General features: G+C 44.3%; 1 protein-coding gene across 1 annotated transcript in view; it reads left to right on the top strand.

The window, feature by feature from the left end:
* Nucleotides 1-16,543, top strand: part of R3HDM4 (R3H domain containing 4) — a 37,759-nt gene extending 21,216 nt beyond the window's left edge. The window contains exons 6-8 of the mRNA XM_033955690.1: nt 2,667-2,752; nt 3,322-3,377; nt 15,260-16,543. Of these exons, the coding sequence (XP_033811581.1) occupies nt 2,667-2,752; nt 3,322-3,377; nt 15,260-15,363 (246 nt within the window). The 3' untranslated portion in view covers nt 15,364-16,543. The remainder of the gene's footprint in view (nt 1-2,666; nt 2,753-3,321; nt 3,378-15,259) is intronic.
* Nucleotides 16,544-19,281: the final 2,738 nt, after the last annotated feature.

The following is a 19,281-nucleotide window of genomic DNA, read 5'->3' as shown; positions in this document are numbered from 1 at the left end:
TTGCCACAACTTCGCTCAGGCTTCTTACCTGGAAGGTGCTTTTCCTAATTGCCATCACCTCTGCCAGGAGGGTTAGCGAACTGCATGCACTGGTTGCTGATCCACCGTTCACTGTTTTTCACCATGACAAGGTTGTTCTGCGTACCCACCCTAAATTCCTTCCCAAGGTGGTCTCGGCTTTTCACCTCAACCAGTCCATTGTGTTGCCCGTCTTCTTCCCTAAGCCTCACTCGCATCCTGGGGAACAGGCGTTGCACACGCTGGATTGTAAGCGTGCCCTTGCTTACTACCTTGATCGTACCAGAGCTCACCGAACATCCCCTCAGCTATTTTTGTCTTTCGATCCCAACCGTTTGGGTCGTCCTGTCTCCAAACGGACACTTTCAAATTGGCTTGCTGCCTGTATTGCATTCTGCTATGCTCGGGCCGGTCTCTCACTGGAAGGAGCTGTCACGGCCCACAGAGTCCGAGCTATGGCTGCTTCTGTAGCGTTCCTCCGTTCCACGCCCATCGAGGAAATCTGCAAGGCAGCCACTTGGTCCTCAGTTCACACGTTCACTACTCACTACTGTCTGGATGCGTTCTCCAGACGGGATGGACACTTCGGCCAATCTGTGTTACAAAATTTATTTTCCTAATGGCCAACCATCCCCCCTCCCTCTTTGTTAGCTTGGAGGTCACCCATGTGTTAAGAATATGCTGCCTGCTTGTCCTGGGATAAAGCACAGTTACTTACCGTAACAGGTGTTATCCAGGGACAGCAGGCAGATATTCTTACGTCCCACCCACCTCCCCGGGTTGGCTTCTTAGCTGGCTTATCCTAACTGGGGACCACGCACTCCTCCGTCGGGCGGGAAGGCACTCGCGCACGCGTGGTGCGGCCAACTAGAAACTTCTAGTTAAAAAGGTCCGTACCGAGGGCTCCGTCGGTGACGTCACCCATGTGTTAAGAATATCTGCCTGCTGTCCCTGGATAACACCTGTTACGGTAAGTAACTGTGCTTTACAGTTGGTTCATACCACAGCTTCCCAGTTATTAATGACAGATCATGTTTCTTTTGTCTTGGCTGCCCTTCACTGACTCCCTGTTGAATAATGGGTTCTGTTTAAGATTCTTTGCATGATATTTCAAGCTTTATGTGTAGATGGTCCTTTATATTTGGTAGAGTTTGTGAAGCTCCAAGGAGACTATGGGCTCATTTTATTGAGCCGCGCTAGTGGGGTTAACGCACGTGACTTTTCATCACGCGCTAACCCCCGCGCTGGCTTAAAAACTACTGCCTGCTCAAGAGGAGGCAGTAGCGGCCAGCGGTTTAGCACATGGTATTATGCGCGTTAAACCACTGGCACGCCTTTGTAAAAGGAGCCCTATGTTTATCAGAGTGGTGTTTTTCTCAGCTTCTGGGAAATGTTAGATTGCAGAGAAAACCAAAAAAACTCTGGAGTGACGATGTTCCCAAATAGACTTTATTTGAAAGTATCAAAGTTCCAAAGGTACACTAAAATCATCCACATAAAATAATTCCATCCACATAAGAGCCTTAAAGGACCTAGTCCGCTAGGGATACAGGACCCAACACGGTCCGCATTTCGACAAAAAGTCTTCCTCAGGGGGTCCCTGGGGGTCCTATAAAGGTGAGTACGTGGGAAACAATTGTGTGGTGAACCGGAAGTGAGACACTGATTTTAGTGTACCTTTAGAACTTTGATACTTTCAAATAAAGTCCATTTGGGAACATCATCACTCCACAGAGTTTTTTTGGTTTTCTCTGGATTTTCTTCTTTGTGGATATTTTGGGGTCAATTCCTTTTGTTTTTTTTAAATGTTAGATTGCAACCTACTTGTTAACATACAATGGGTAGTGGCTTTGAGTTTTGAAAGGCAGTATTCTACTTTTAGGCAGAAATTAAAAACAGTTTTATAATGCATTTTATTAATTCTCTGTTTTTAGAGAATTGAATTGATGGGATGGGTGGGTTTTTAATATTGATATTTCTTATATTGTTACATGCTTTTGACTTCTGATTGAACATGTTATCCAATCATGCTAAAAGTAAAAAAAAAAAAAATCCAGCATGCAAATCCTTGTCAATGTCTTATTACCAAGTTGTTGTTTTTTTTTTTTAACGTTCTTTATTCATTTTCAAATTAAACCACAAGTGCACAAAAGAATATTCTATACAAGTTATTTCACAATAGCACATTAATCTCTACCACATAATATTCTAGTGATATAATAACACCCCCAACCACCCACCCTTTATCACATTTTCAGTAAGAATAAACACACATATATAGCATATTTTAACATATTATGTATAAATTATTCCCAACTCCCTCCCCCCCTTCAGAGGACATATACTAACTTTATAAAAATATGGGGGCCATTGGCAACATATTGTGGTGAATAGTCATCGATTCTTCTCTTTTCCTTTTCTTTTTTCTTTCTTGTTAGCACACCAAGTTGTTTTTTTAAAAAATCCAGTCATTTAAACTAACAAAGCCATTGTCTAAAACATTCAGCTTTCCCCCCTGCTCACTGAAAAACGATTTTAATCATGCCTACTCTGTCGAGAAGCGCAGCGCCATTGTAAGTGCCTCTGCATGCGTATTACCCCTTGTTTTACTGCCATGACCTGTGTTTAACAGCTAGTGTTTATTCTAGGGCACTCTGGAGTGTTTTGAGGAAGAGCTGCTGGCATTCTTCTCCGTGAGCCCGCAGTCTGTATACACCGCTCTGTTGGATAATAGGTAATATCTGTTAATGCTGTAGGTGTTGGCAAAGCAGGTTTGATAGACTGGGGAAGGGCTAGGGAGGGAGAAAAGAAAGCAGGAACCAGTGGTAGTTTCTGCAGCAGGAGAAGAGAGGGAAAAAAACTGCTGCAGACTTTTAAAAAAGTTACTGTATGCTGGCCCTGCAACACAATTTCCCGGGTCCTCATAACACACTAGTGTGTAGCGAAAAGTTGGTTGAGAGCCACTGTTCTAAGGTTAATAGGACATAAAGAAAGGCCATAATTTCAGCAGTAAAATACACACTCAGGTGCCATGAAGGTGGCCATGTATAAGCATAATTAACTTTCATATGCAAAATTGCACAAAAAGTATGCACTTTAAAATGCTTTAGAGTTGATGAAAATGTCTGCATGTACTATTTAGGTTAATAGTTTATAAAGATAAATAGATGCTTACTTGTCTTTATAACAGGCTTCACATAGTCACTGCACTTATAAATGTCCCCATTATTCAGACACTACACTTGTAAGGAGACATTGGGTCTGATAATATACTAAGCATGCCTTTCTTTCTGTCCCTTCCAGCTATGAGAGATTACTGTTACATGCACTTTGCCAATACATGGACCTCGCCTCTGCCAGTAAGTGCTTCCTAGATGTGTTTTTGATTGTCTTGATATCTGTGAATGTTTGATTTCATTATGTATTCTGAGTCTGTGATTTGACTAACAGTAAAAAGAATACTAATAAGACTCTCTACAAGAATTCTCCCAAGAAGGGATGACTACCCCATAGGTTCAGTAATAGTGTCTGTCGCACTAGACTTATTTATTATTAATACTAGTGTTTAAGCCCGTTAGATTAACGGGTGCTAGAATAGATGTGTGTGTCTGTTTTTCTTTCTTTCTCTCTCTCCCCTTGACCGCTGTCTGTCTGTCTATGTTTATTTGTTTTTCTCTCCTTGGACACTGGCTGTCTCTCCTTGGACGCTGCCTGAATGTCTTCCTTTCTGTTTGTCTCACTGGCCCCCTGTGTGTCATTCTTTGTGTCTGTGTCCTTGTATCATTGCCCCACCCCCCCAGAGCAAAGTTGTCTGCCCCCAGCATACCCCTTCCCCTCTCCCTGACTGTCTCTCCATGGCCCCCTTCTGTCTTCCCCTTCCCCCCCCCTCCGAGCAAAGCTGTCTGGCCCCCAGCAAACCTCTCCAACAAAAGCATCCCCCTGTACCTGAAGCATCGGCACGACACCCTTCAGCCAATCGTGAGTGCTCAGAGCGCGAGAGAGAGCGGGGCCTGCAATTTTTTAAGCGTCGGTGAGGAAGGAGAGGTTGGTCCAACTCAGGGGCTTTGTGGACAGTCTTCTGCGGCTCGAAGCCTTCCTCCCAGCAGCCACTTCCAGCAGCACTCCGTACTGCCTTCCTCCCGCCGCCCAGAGTAGATGTCTGTATGTCTGCATGTTTTTTTTGTTTTTTTTTTAATTTGTCTCTCTCTCCTTGGACGCTGTCTGTCTGTCATTCTTTGTGTCTGTGTGTCTCCCTGGTCCTCTGTCTGTCCGTCTTTCTTTCTGTCTGTTTCCCTGGCCCCCCTGCTTGTCAAAACAGCCCTCTTTCCCTCTCCCCCTGTTCTGCAATGCCTACCTGCTCCGTGGCCCCCTTCTGTTCCTCCCCCACCTGATTGCTGTCTGCCCCCAGCACACCCTTCTCCCCAAAGCAGCCCCTTTCCCTCTCCCCCTATTCTGCAATGCTTACCTGCTCCATGGTCCCTTTCTGTTCCCCCCCCCATGATTGCTGTCTGCACTCATCACAACCCTCCCACCAAAACAGCCCCCTTTCCTGTCTGCTCCATGCCCTTCTTTTTCCTCTTCCCCTCCCTGCATCCATGTTTTCTGCCATCGCTGCCACTCCTATTTAAAGTGGCCTGCTGAGGTTCGCGGCCGGCTGTAGCGAACCTCGCAGGCCGCTGTCCACCTCAGTAGCATGTTCCCTCTGACGCGATCGCGTCAGAGGGAACGTGCTACCATGTGGAGAGCGGCCTGAGAGGTTCGCTACAGCCGGCCGCGAACCTCAGCAGGCCGCTTTGAACATGAGCGGTAGCGGCTGTTGCGGGAGGATGGGGGGGGAGTCGTTGACGTGCAGGCCGCTGTGAACAGGAGCGGCGGCAGGACCATGAGGCGGGAGTGAGCTGTTTGGCTTCCCCTATCTGGGGAAACCGCCGTGCCGAGGAGAGCCGGAAGTGAGTTTTTCGACTTCCCCTATTTGGGGAAAGCGCCGTGCCGAACTCAGCTGCGCGTCGGGAGTGAGTTGTTCGACTTCCCCTATCTGGGGAAACTGCCGTGCCGAACTCAGCTGCGCGTGGTGCCGTAGTAAGCGCGGGGCATGCTGCACTCTTGGCGGCCACGGACATACGGATCATGGAAGCACGCCGATAAGAATGCGCGTGCGCCGCCTACGGTTTTATTATATAGATACTGTATATTTTGCTCTGCCTATCATCCCTCTGGACTGTCCTCTGATTCCTTAGTTGTCGCTCTACAAGTGAGATGGTAGGAGCTGATCTTTTCTGCTCATGTTTATTTTTCAATTATATTCGGGTTTTTGGGACCATTTGCGAGGCTTTTCGGTGCTGCAGAGGATCCCTTGGGACATCTCTGGCCGTGTGAGAGCGCAGACTCTGAAGATGAAGGTCTGTTTCCAAGGGACAGCCTGCACTTGGACAACTTGACTGATCCCAAGGGAGCAAAGCTCACCCCAGGTTCATCCGCAGTGGGCTTGAGCAGAGGCTGAGTGGCTCTGTAGTGTTTTTTTGCAGGATTGGGGCCTACGGTTCCCCCCTCTCCCTGTTTGCATGTGTGAGGTCCAGTGGGGGTTTAGATCTCCAGCCAGTTCGTTGGGCCTAAGAGGCAGTCCAAAGACACAAGCAGTCTGGATTCCAGGCTTGTTGAGGCAGACGTTCTCTCTGAAAGTTGTTTCCAGCTTCAGCATTTGCTGCTCACAGCACACAGCAAGTAACAGGCTGACAGCCTGAAAAACAAAATTAGGGGAAGGGTTCTTAAAATTGGTTATTTTTTGGGTTCTGGGGTTAATCAGGTTTGATTAACCAGCGCCATTTTTCTGATGGTTCCATTACAGTTCCAGTGCCATGGTGTGGAATCTTTACAGTACCCCTGATACAGTAAATTGCGAAACGGGGATTTCCCTGTCGGGTCTATGGAGGATGTCTGTTTCCAGTGGACTGAGATGCTAGACTGATTGTGTTCTGGTTAATTATTATCCAGTAAAGAAACAGATAAGTCCTCTTTTTTTGTATCTTAGGGTCACGGTTACAACTATGGACTGAGTGTCATGAAAGAAGTGATTTCCTATTTTTCAAGTCACTGAGAGCTCTGTTTTTTAGCTTTCAACATTTGAATTTGTTTAATTTGTTGAATTTGTTGAATTTGTTGAATTTGTTGAATTTGTTGTTATAGTCCTGTATATTAGCCCCCGATGTGGGCTAATATACAGGACTATAAAGGAGTGGAGGTTTTTTGACCATATGAAGCTGAACTGAGGATTTTTCTCCACTTCTTTATGTTTGCCCAAATTTGGCTGGGTTTGCCTATTAACCTATTTGATCTCTAGGTGACTGATAGGAAAACTTCACCTCTCTATTTATTTTGGAGCAAGAGTTTTTGTTTATGTATGATTTATCTGCTTCATCTAAAATACGGATTGTGTTAATCAGGTTCCCCTACTTTTAAATGTCTGGAGTGGATTATGTAGCTGATGATATGTCTGATCTTTTCAGAAATCCCAGTAAACATCAAGTTACCACCTGAATTGGAGAAATTCAACACACAAGTTCCTCAGAATGCCACACCAGATATACGTGTGGTAGCCGTCCTCATAGGAACATAGTAATGTGTGAATATGTTATTTTATAACGTTTCATAACGCTTATAAAGTGCAAGTGCTTCAATAAGTTATATAATGGTCATTTTTTAAGAGTTACTGCAAAGGCAATACTTAGGCACAAACCCGGCATCTTTAACAAGGATTTAGCATCTTGCTAAGATTTTGAACTGCTCTGCTCTCCCTATCCCCGACCCTGATGAAATTATGAAACACGTCGGTGGAGATTGAGGCAGACCCAGTTTCACAAAGTTAAGTATTGCCTTTGCAGTAACTCTTAAAAAATGACCATTATATAACTTATTGAAGCACTTGCACTTTATAAGCGTTATGAAACGTTATAAAATAACATATTCACACATTACTATGTTCCTATGAGGACGGCTACCACACGTATATCTGGTGTGGCATTCTGAGGAACTTGTGTGTTGAATTTCTCCAATTCAGGTGGTAACTTGATGTTTACTGGGATTTCAGGATTGTCTTTTGTGTGCACATTTAGACTTTGATCTTTTCAGAGTCATGAGCAAAATGTCTGCTTATTCCATTTCCACCCACAGGATGCTATGGATCAGACACTGGATGGCACATTTCTCCTCCAAGGCAACCTTGTGTAAATTAACATTTAAGGGACATTTACTCTTTGGAAAAGGTCTGAATGATGTTAGCCAGGATCGCAAGCCAAAGTCTTTACCGGACAGCAGACCTTGAGCCCCTAGAGGTTCAGGTTACGGTACTTTTTGGACCTCCAGATGATATCACCAGTTCTCGGGAGGACCTTCGGGCCAGAGGTCTTTTCAAGGCTCCAGACAAAGATTTGTAGGGGCTAGGCGTCTCCAGTCTTTAGGACCCCACCCCGCCACAAACTCCTTAGAAGCAGTTATGATGTCAAGCTGTCAGCCAAGCTTTCATACGTTGGAGGGAGGGAGGTTATTGGGGAACATGGAGAGAGATCACCACAGATCTTTGGCTGCTGGATATTATATTGGGGGGGGGAAGCTCAAGTTCTTTCGTCTCTTCTCAGACCTTTTTTCTAGACTTTCCAGCTGGGAGCCTGGAAAAGGAAAAAAAAAAGTCTAAAGTCCAAGCAACAGTGCAAAGGCTGCTGGATCTGGAAGCCATAGAGCCTGTGCCAGCGGAAGACTCAGGCTCCAGCAGAAACTCGATATACTTCATAGTGCCCAAGAAAGGCTCAGAAGACAGGAGAACAATTCTAGACCCCAAAGCAGTAAATGCAACTCTCCAGCGACCCTGTTTCCAAATGGAGACAGTGAGGTTGGTGATTGTGTCAGTGGTGTTGGGGGAATTTCTCACCTGCCCTGGATTTGACGGAGACCTAACTGCACATTCCCATTTTTCTAGAGCACAGGAAATTTTTATGATTCCATGTGCTGGAACAACACTTCCAGTTTGCGGCTTTGCCCTTTGGGCTGGCCACCACACCACCATGGACATTCACCAAAGTAATGGTGGTTGTTGCAGCACACCTGTGCAGAGCAGACATACAAGTACGTCTGTATCTGAACAATTGGGTAATAAGAGCCCAATCCGAAGGCAGACTAGTGGTTCAAAGAGTGATTCAACTGCTGCAGAAGCTGGTCTGGGTGGTTAGCTTTTGGAAAAGCTACCTGGAGCCGTCGCAGATCTTGGCGTATCTGGGAGTCCGGTTCGACACAAGAGAAAACAAAGTGTTCCTCCTGAAAGCCCACAGAGAGGTGTTTCTGTATAAGACTGCTTCGACAGCCTGGCATTATTGCAGGTGCTGGGATCAATGGTTGTGACCATGGACATAGTTCCATGGGCAAGGACACACTTGCATCCATTCCAGGATGCGCTACTCTCCCAATGATGCCCACAAAGGAATGCACTTCAGCAGCAGCCCCCTTGGACAGTGGAAGCTCATCACAGTCTAGCCTTGTGGTTGGAGCCTCAGTGTCTCACCAGAGGAATTCCCCTTCACATCTCTGCATGGGTGATACTGATGCCAGACACCAGCCTATATAGCTTGAGGGCACATTGTGAGGGTTATCGGGTTCAGGGAGCTGAAGTCGTCGATCAGCCACTTAGGACTTCGAGCCATCCACCTGGTTCTTCATTCCTTTGGGAGCACACTGTAGTACAAAGCGGTATGAGTTTTCTTGGACAACGCAACAGAAATAGCCTATGTCAATCGCCAGGAGGGCACTAAGAGTGCTGCTCTATGTTTGGAAGCCCAGATGCTGCTTTTTTTGGGCAGAGGCCCATCTCTTGTCCCTCTGGTGGCACATATGGCAGGAGTGGACAGTGTGCAAACGGATTTCCTCAGCCGGAAGACCCTAGATCCCAGGGAGTGGTCACTATCTCAGGAAGCCTTCTGCATTGTGAATCGGTGGGGCATCAGCAGCCAACAAGAAGGCAACTTGGTTTTTCAGTTGAAGATATGAGACAGAAAGCAAAGGCCTGGATGCCCTGGTGCAAACCTGGCCAAAGACAGGTCTTCTTTACACTTTCCCTCCTTGGCTCATGATAGGCAGACTTCTGCACAAGATCATGCTGCACTAGGGGCTGGTGATTCTAAAAGCACCAGACTGGCTGAGAAGACTGTGGTATGCAGAAATGGTCCGTCTACAAAGAGATCAGGGTCTCAAGCTTCCATGTCATCCCCGGCTGCTCATGCAGGGTCCAATTATCCTGCAGGATTCAGAATGCTTTGATCTTACAGCATGGCTCTTGAGCGTGTGGTATTAGTGTAAAGGCTATTCAGATGACGTGGTCTCCACCCTTGTAAGATATAGGAAGAAAGCAACTATAGCAGCATATGCAAAAGATTGGAAGTGCTTGGTGTGCTCAGAGGAATGAGGATCTGAGCTCGATACCGATCTCTGTGCTTTAACAAAGATAGAGGACACAACTGCCACATTAATGAATCTAGGAGAGTATCTGTATAATCTCCCATATTCTTAGTGCAGGTTGCGCTAAGGTTGGTGACGTTGTTTGTTTTCACTTTATGTATTGCAAATGGTTAAGTTTTGCTGTATCTGTTATATGTTAATAATATGAGTAGAACTGACATGTTTCTTGGGGAGAGTCTTCGTACCCCTCCCTATTTTATATGCTCTCCAGGGCTGCCTGTCTACGTTAGTATGAACTGAGGAATTGGAGGACAGCAGGCAGAGCAAAAGAATGCTAATAAAGCTCTCTACAAGAATTCTTGAGAGAAGATATTGACTACCCACAAACTCAGAAATAGAGTGTCTGTCTACTAGAAAGAAGATTGAGATAAGAACCTAATCTTTTCATACAAAGGCAGCATACCCTCTCCTTGGATAGAACACAATCAAGATTGTGTACAGATAACAAAAGCAAAAACCCAAAGTGAGATTGAAAAGGTATTAAGTGAGACTGAAAATGTATTAAGGATAGTATGAGGTTGACTAAGGTCAGTAAAATAGTTCAGCAGAAATCAGCATTAGGATTGGGACAGCTGCATGTGTAATGGAATAAGCACAGTTGAGGGGATGTATCCTAGTACAGTGTGGTTATCACATTTGTTTTGGATCACAGTGTAATTAAATAAGCACTCTTCATGAGCTGCTGGTGTGTGTGTGTGTGTGGGGGGGGGGTGGCTGAGATGTACCCCAGTATGGTGTGACATGGCTTTGGATATCATCTTGATCTTGGCTCAATGTGTAATGGAATAAGCATTCTTCCTTATTATCCTGAACAGACCAGTCCAGCCCAGCACCTGTGGGTTTTGTCTTTCAACCAGTGTTGTAAGCTCTTATAAGGGCATTGTACAGATTCAGCTCCTTAGTATTTTTCTATCTGAAGCAGATTGTAACAGGCAAATCTTGCAGCTCCCGGTCTAGCCAGGTCAAGTTCACTCCTGGGCCATTTGGAGAATTAGGTTCCAGCTGTGCAGGGGGCATTCCACTAGTAGGGTTTGGATTTGTTGAAGTGGCATTACCCCCGTTCTCTTTTTGCTAGCTAGATTTTTCTAGTTTTATTCACTCATTAAAAAATAAAAATCATCAACAAAGGAGGGATGCAATGGAAGCTACACAAGATGAGCTTGGCTCTGCTTAGAGCAGAGACAGGCAGCCCTGCCAGTGCTTCATTCTAATGTAAGCCATTCTAATGTAAGCCAGTCTTTCCCCTTTTACAAGGGGAAAGACTGGGCTGCACACACCAAAGTTTGAGGGAGCTCCAGGGTGGGGAGATGTGCAGATTGAAGCTGTGGTCAGCATTGGGATTGGTGCTTTGGTGGGCCTGTTTCAGTGGCATGTTGCTGAACTTTTGTGACCATGGTGACTCTCTAAGTTGGGCTTCCAATGGAGGCCCTGGCAGAATGAGTGAAGCTCTGCTTCCAATGTGGTGGCCACTGTAGTGTTTTGGGATTAGTATGTAATGGAATAAGTGTTCTTCAGTTCTTGGGGGGGAGGTATATATCTCTGTACAGTATGACACAGTGGACCTGGGCTAGTGTACTAGACTGCTCTTATGCTTACTCAGATGATATTTTCAAAGTCTCCAGGTAACAAAAAATTTAGTGATGAGAATAACATTTGGAGTGCCATGTAAAATAGTAAAACAAGGGGGCATGAATTGAGGTTGCAGGGTGGTAGACTTAGGAATAATGTCAGGAAATTCTTTTTCACAGAGAGAGTGGTTGATGCCTGGAACGCCCTCCCAAGGGAGGTGGTGGAGAAGAAAACGGTGATGGAATTCAAAAAGGCATGGGATGAACATAAGGGATCTAATTAGAAAATGAATAGTATTAAAAAAAAAAAACCCAAAACTTAAATGGTTGCCTGTGTGTTCGATGTGTCGAGTGGCGCTTAAATAGCGTCTCCGGCTGTGAAGAACTAAGGCTGATACTGGGCAGACTTGCATTGTCTGTGCCCTATATAGGGCAATTCAGTTAAGATGGGCTAGAGAGGGCTTCAACAGAAACTCCAGAATTTGGAACATGAAGACAGTGCTGGGCAGACTTGCAGTCTGTGTCCGCAAATGACAAAATGGTTTGGATAGGCTAGAGTGAGCTTTGATGGCAACTGCAGTAGTTGAAACTTAAGGACAGTACCAGGCAGATTTCTATGGTCTATGGTCCAGAAATGGCAAAGAAAGACAATCATGAATTAATGAGTGTGACTGTTGGACAGACTGGATGGACCATTCATGTCTTTATCTGCTGTCATTTACTATGTTACTATGTTAATATATGGAGTGCCACATAGAAGGGTTCACCAGCTTCCCATTTAAATCTAGGATCAAATCCTTTCATCTTCCTCTTACAGGTTGTATAATTCAGTTCCATCCTAACATCAGTGAGAAGGGAAACTGAATTTTGTTTACCTTAGGAGGAAGGTAAAAGGATCAAATTTCTGTTGGACTGAGGAGCTGAACATAACAGAAAGCTTATTAGTCTGGGCTTTTGGGGAAAATGTCAGGATGGTTTCTCAGAGTGGAGGTTTTATCGCTGGGGAAGGAACAGGACTTTTTTTGTTCAATATTTGCTGGGCATGTTTGTTTGCTGTATACTATATGCATGGAATGCTCTATTGCAGTGTTCTTCAACCGTCAGTCCGTGGACCGGTGCCGGTCTGTAGAAATTTCCTGCTGGTCCACAGGGCTGGCACATGTATCGGGCCCTAGACAGTGCTCTTCAGCCACCAGTCCACGGTGTGACCAATGTGGCGTTGTCTTTGGGCCGGCTCCCTCTTCCTCAGTGCTGCAATGCACAAAGCTGTGGGCAGACGCTCCTGCGCCTGAACCAGAAGTCTTCTCTCTGACGTCGCAGATGAGACGTAGAATGCGCGAGGAGCCACCGCCCACAGCTTTGTGCACTGCAGCACTGTGGAAGAGGGATGCGGCCTGAAGATAACACCAGGGAGCAGGCCAGAAGGCAAGGCATAGCAAGGAGGGAGGGAGGGAGACTAACAACAGTAGGGGGGAATGATTTTATTTTTTAATTTAGTGATTGATTTACATCTGCTGTCTGTTTAGGAAGAAATGCATTTGTTTCTTTTCCTCTGGGGTTGTACTGCTTGCAGAGTCTTGCATCTTAGGGTTTGTTTGTAAATATTAGTACTTTTAGTTTTTGGTCCTGCATTTGCATAGGGTTATCTGTTTTCTGGTAGGAATGAATGTTAAAAAGCATACAGTGTGCTTTGTGTATTTTAATTTTGTGGTTAACCATTATGTGTTGTTAATACGATTATATTGTGTGTGTATATATGAAAAATGAATGGAAAAAATGGTGTTACAATTAGTACTATTATGGGGGCGGGGTTTGGGGCAGAGATTGGGTGGAGATGGGCGGGGTCTGGCCCACGACTTAGCCCAGTGTTCTTCAACTGCCGGTCCACAAAATAATTATTTTATTTCCGCCGGTCCATAGGTGTCAAAAGGTTGAAGAACACTGCTCTATTGAGTTGAATGGCAATAACGAGGGTACCTTAAGCTCATTTAGAAGTGCTTCTGTAAAACTAGTGATCCTGATGATATGCTGCTCTGTTATTGGGGTCTTTTCCGTGAATTGCTGTTTTACTGTGTTAATGCAGGTGGATGGGGGTGGGATAGCAGGAGACTCTGCCAGCAGCACTAATTAACTGCTAACATGGCAGGAAAGCCTCTGTGTCTCTGTTACTACCATATAAAGAACCTGCTAATGATGGCGGCTGCAGGCTGTTTTGCTTATTACTGATTTATCAAAAAATGTCTAGAATGCAGCTGGAATAAATCATTGAAATTCTCTGAAACACTAAGGAGTTGATATGCAGTGAGGTATAAATGGGCAGGAAAAGCTCAGAAAACTGTTTTGGCGATTCAGTGGCACTCGGACTATCACAGCACTATGCAGTTAGTGCTGGGATAGTCTGTGGGCTAAGCCAGGAAGGAGCTAGCAGCTCTACAGTCTCCAACCATATTCAGTGCCAGGTAGTTAGGACTTCCTTTTGTGTGCATCCTATCTTTGCCCACTTAGCTGTGTGGGTACCAGTACTCAATATCGGGCTGGCACCCACATAACTTCTGGGTAAGTGACTGACCCAGATAGTCAATGCTGGTGCCTGGACTAGTGCTGTCTGATTCTCGATTCAAATCGATTCAGTTTTTAAAAATAAAACAGACTTACCGATTCAGGCCATGCAGCCAGTGGGGTCAAGTCCAGCACTATCTCCATACACCACTCTCCCCACTTTCTGCCACTGCTGCTGCTTTCCCAAAGCAGCAGCAGTGGTGACAAACTGAAACAGATGGGCTGAGGGACCTTCTTTTATGTACCTGTGGCTGCTGGCCCACCCTCTCCGACGTCACTTCTGGGGCAGAGCCAGCAGCCGCGGATATGTATGAGACGATCCCGCAGCCAGTCTGTTTGAGTTTGCTGCTGCTACTTCAGGAAGACAGCAGCAGTGGTAGGGGTGCTAGGGGGCAGTAGGTAAATATGGAGTAGGAAGGAGAGAGGGGCAGACACTGGTGGATGTGGGGTGAGTGGAAGAGGTGGGGCAGACGGTGGAAGATGGGTGGGGAAGAGAGAGGGGGGGTAGCCACTGATGGAAGTGGAATGGGAGGAGACAGATGGGGTAGAAGCTGATGGAAATGGTTTGGGGTGGGGGAGAGAGAGGGCAGATTCTGTATAGAAGTGGGAAGATGCTGGATGGAAGAGGGGAGAGACAGGAAGGAGGGAGATAATGATGGAAGGGGAAAGAAAGGGCAGATATAGGGGGCAAACATTGTATAGAAAAGGGAGAGAAAGAGGGCAAAGTTAATGAAAGAAGTAAAATAGGAGAGCCAGGGTGAGGGGAAAAAGATGGAACTTGAAATCTAGATAGTAAGAATGAGTTAAATCTGGATATAAAGGTAGAAAAATAAATTGAAGAAAGCTGAAAGGAAAAGGAAGAGAGAAAAATCCTGGCAAGAGACTTAAGACGGAGGAAAGAAGAAACCAGAGAAGTAAATGGCCAGAAAACAAAGGTAGAAAAAAAATTATTTTTAATTCAGGATAAAGTAGTGTGGTACCCAGGTTTATAAAGGTTAATAAATAAAAATAGAAAATAGAATTAAGATGATATCTTTTCATTAGACTAATTTTAATACATTTTTGACTGTCAGAGACCAAAACCTTCTTTCTCAGGTAAGGACAGCTTATTGTCTTGACGTAGGGAAAGAGGTGTTGCCCTCTGAGAACTAAAATGTTTTAAGTCCTTTCAATAAAATAGCTTATTTTCCATTTTTTAATTTGTGTTTGTAATGCACAGTGCGTTTAATACCAACAGGATAATATAACAGAATTTTTGCTCACATCAACTCAGTCCTTTGCACACGAAAAAAACTATATCCTAGAAAGCGAATCAAATTGTATCGAATCGAAAAATCAATTCAATTGACAAAATCAAATCAAAAATTTTTTTTCTGAATCGGACATCACCACCTTGGACATCACCCAGCTTTGAATATCCAGGTTAGATTCAGTCCTCAGTGATCAGTAGCTTTAAAACCTCTGACTACTGTAGGCTGAATATCAAGCCATAAGTATATACTGAACTGAACAACTGGAAGAAGTTTCCATCCTGATAAGGTGCTCTTGGAAGGGTATGAGGCATAATGTTCCCAGCCTCTGAGTGTTAACTGTGCTGTGTTTTTTATATCTTTAAGGTTCTGACTGTGAAGGGAAGCGCCAGATGAGGGTGAGCAACAAACATGGGGCTTTCTTCCCACCAGACCTCCTGCTGTCGGTGTATTTAGGACAGATGAGCTGATATCCTCCTGGGATGCACTCATGCTCCAAGAGAGAACCATCTATTCTGGGTTAATGTGTGCCTGCATGTCAGAGGTTTACTGTGTGCTTGTGATATGAAAATGTACATTTCCATTAACTTTTTTATCCCTTGAGGGAACATGGACATGCTTTATAGGTGATATGGAATCGTCTCACTTTTACACATGAAAGCCTGAGAAATTTTCTCTCTCATTTCTCTGAGCCCGCAGTTGTATGATCTGAGGTTTCAGCAAGCTCCTTTCATGAAGTTTATTTATGCATTTGTTGGTATGATTACGAGACCAGGTCTTGCCTCATGAATGAGTCCACAGGTGATGCAGAGGAGCCCTGCAAAGCTGACTTTCTTCTTTTGTTTTTTTCCCTTTGTGCTGGTGTCTGCAGCCAAGTGACAGAACTGCCTCCAAATGACCATGGCAATTCTAAAGATCTGATTTGTATTCCCTTTCTATTTTTTTGCAGTTAGACTGTTCATTAATACAACAAACTTGGCTAAAAGTGCATTTCCTGGGAATTTCAGACCCTCTTAACTGGAGGACAATCAAAATAATTTGTTCTGGTTTCAGCCGAAATCAGAACCTGCGACTGAATTTCATTGCTTGGTTTTAGTCGAAACCAAAACTGCACCCTCCACCCCTCCCTAGGCCTACCTTATTAGTATTGAGGGTTCAGTTGGGGCAGGAATGATCCCTATTCACTCCTGTGCCTGTCTGCTCCATTGTCAAAATGGCTGGCGTGACTTAAAGTGGCAGTCTTGTATCACAGTTATGGAACTCACTCCCAGGCTATATTAGAGAAGAACCTACATTAGACAAGTTTTTAAAAAAAAAATTATTTATTCATTTTACATCTTACAACAAGTGTATCATAAAATAACATTTAAACTTATACAATATCACTTGATTCTCTATCAATTTAACTTAAAGTTCATTGAAAACCTTTCTTTATAAAGATGCCTTTGGAATACATTTTCATTATCTAATTTTAAAAATGATCTACTCTTTCTTTCTTCCCTGACCTGTCATGTTACCCTTTAATCAGACCAGTAGTCCATCTAGTTCAATATCCTGCCAGAGGATGTGGTAGGAGTGGATAGTTAAGCTCCGGAACGTGTAAGAGCGGATAGCGTAGCTGCTTTTAAGAAAGGTTTGGACAAGTTCCTGCAAGAAAAGTTCATAGTCTATTATTGAGAAAGATATGGGGGAAGCCACTGCTTGCCCTGTATTGGTAGCATGGAATATTGCTACGCCTTGGGTTTTGGCCAGGTACTAGTGACCTAGATTGGCCACCGTGAGAATTGGCTACTGGACTTGATGGACCATTGGTCTGACCCAGTAAGGCTATTCTTATGTTCTTAATCCAGGTCACAGGTACTTGGCAGAAACCCAAATAATAGCAATAGGCCATGCTGCTGATCCCTGGCCAAGCCATGGCTTCCCCTTGTCTGTCTCAATAACAGACTATGGACTTTTCTTCCAGGAACTTGTCTAAACCTTGTCTAAGCCTTTCTCTAAAATATTGTAGTTCTACTCCTTCTCCTCCTGTTTCTGTTTGTCTGTCTTAAGAATTTTTTCCTTGTGCGTATAATTATAAGTTTCTATTACCCCTGATTTTTAATATATGTAATTCACTTTGAAATAATATAAGCGTTTGCATCAAATTTTAATAAACTTGAACTTGAAACTTGGCTTGACACCAGGGACCACGGCAACTATTTTGAGATTGGAGCCGGCATGAATAGGCAATCACTCCTACCTATGACAACTCCAGTCTCAAGATGGCTTCTGTGACTTCTAGTGTTAGACCCACAAGATTGCCACGTGAAGTCATGGTAGCCATTTTGATAATGGAGCCGGCAATGGCAAGAGAGTAGGGGATCACTCCTGCCCCAACTTGTACCACTGAACCACCAATACTTAGAAGGTATGCCCTTGGGGGGTGTCCAGGAAGGGGGAGGGGATCAGAGGGGAGTTTGATCCTGTTCAAGCTGGAGTGAGAGAGGAGTGGGGCCTGCATCATAGTTTTCGTTTCAGGCAAAAACACACTTGCATTTTTGCTAAAACTGAAAGAAGACCAGATTAGCATTTGGGTCTGAAACTGAAATTCAGTTGGCCTCTACTTTTGATCCACATTGGTACTTCAGATTATTAAAAGTTCCCTTCTGCTTTTGTACTGATACTGTGAGGTCAAGCACTCATTCAGCAGACTCCTCAGGAAATACTGTAGAAGTGCATTTTTATTATATGATGCTTGGAATCTCAGTGCATCTCATTACTTTGAATTGGGGAAGAAATGGAAAGTTGAGCTGCCCCCTGATTGTAGCTTCCAGATTCTTCCTTTAGCATAATGATTTTTCTTTCTTTTATTTTTGAAGCTGGCTGTGTGGTGAAACCCCACTTATGAAGAGCTCTCTGCCGCACAGCTGCCTCTGTACAGTATGGTGTAATTATGTATAAATGACAAGCATGGGGAATAGTGGTGCTAGCACTTAATTTCCTCTTGGAAAAAGAAGAAGAAGCACCTTGTTAATGTGTTTAAATGTGCAAAGGGCAGTGGGTTTCTTGATTAAGTTGAAAGCTGCAGATTTATGGATTGACTTTGCGCTGGTGTAAAGGCGATTTCCCTAATGAAGTTTTTGATGCCTGTTGAGTATTGAGCTGCCAAACCTTCTGATAATGAGGATGAGTTCAGGAGCCATAACTTAGAGAATTTGCAAATGTGGCTCTAGAGTGTCCTGATTCAGGAAGTCTTGTTTGCACACCAGGGGAGAGAGGGAGAATGGCTTGTTCCTCCATGGAGGGCAGTCAGCTCACCAATCATGCTCTGCAAGCAGACGTCCCAAGACCTACTGGTGATGGGTGTAACAGAAGTGTAAAAGAAGAGTACATTAAAGTGCATTAACGGCACTCTAAAAATAGGTCTTCTGCTGTGCAATATATAAAAAGGAACTTATCAATATTGAATTGAACTTGTATCTTGACTCTTTTCTATGTATATTAAATCTAAATATACTACCCTATGGAAATGTGCGTGTCCATTATTATTATTTTTTTGCTTATCCTTTCCTGTGTGCAGACTGGAAATGTGTATCATGAATCAGGCCAGTCATCAGATGTTTCCTCCCCTTAGTTCTGGTAATCACTGAGTGCTGCCTCCCGGTGAATGGTACCTGCCTGCTGATGACTCTTTGTAGTTAGCACCTGTCATCAGATGCTGCTTCCCTGTAGCACTGGGGATCACCTGATGCCAATTCCTTGTGATTGGTACTTGTATAACACTGCCTTGCTGTCCTTGTTCAGTGTTGTGAAGAGCCTCTTGGAAGGAGCAATCCTGGGTTGCAATGGAAAGCGCCTCCCCCTCCCTCAAGATAGACCCTAGGGCGCTGAGGTGCCTGACAGGCTTGAAGCCCTGAAAGGAGCAAAGCCATAGATTTTTGTTGATTGTGTTGTATGTTACATAAGAATAGGCATATTGGGTCAGACCAGTAGTCCATCTAGCTCAATATCCTGCCAGAGGATGTGGTAAGAGTGGATAGTTAAGCTCCGGAACATGCTGCCAGAGGATGTGTTAAGAGCGGATAGCATAGCTGATTTTTTTTTTTAATTTTAAAAGATTTTTATTGAATTTTGAATAAAGTATACAAAACATCTTGATGTGAATATCAGCGTACACAACAATAGAGTACAATATGCAACAATAAGATAGAAAAGTACTATCATCTCTAAAAGAAAATCACAGCATCAGTCCGAAGAACTATAAACCAGATATACACGCACAAACTGTACCCCACCCCCATTGCACTATAACATGACCCCAACATGAGACAGCCCCCTGTTGGTTCTTCAGGAAGCCGTCCCAACAAAACAATCCCCCCCAAAACCTCCTCCCCACCCCCCAGCAG

Source organism: Geotrypetes seraphini, chromosome 8, assembly GCF_902459505.1.
Source record: "Geotrypetes seraphini chromosome 8, aGeoSer1.1, whole genome shotgun sequence".
Classification (NCBI taxonomy): Eukaryota; Metazoa; Chordata; class Amphibia; order Gymnophiona; family Dermophiidae; genus Geotrypetes; species Geotrypetes seraphini.
This window is presented reverse-complemented; position numbering and strand designations above follow the sequence as displayed.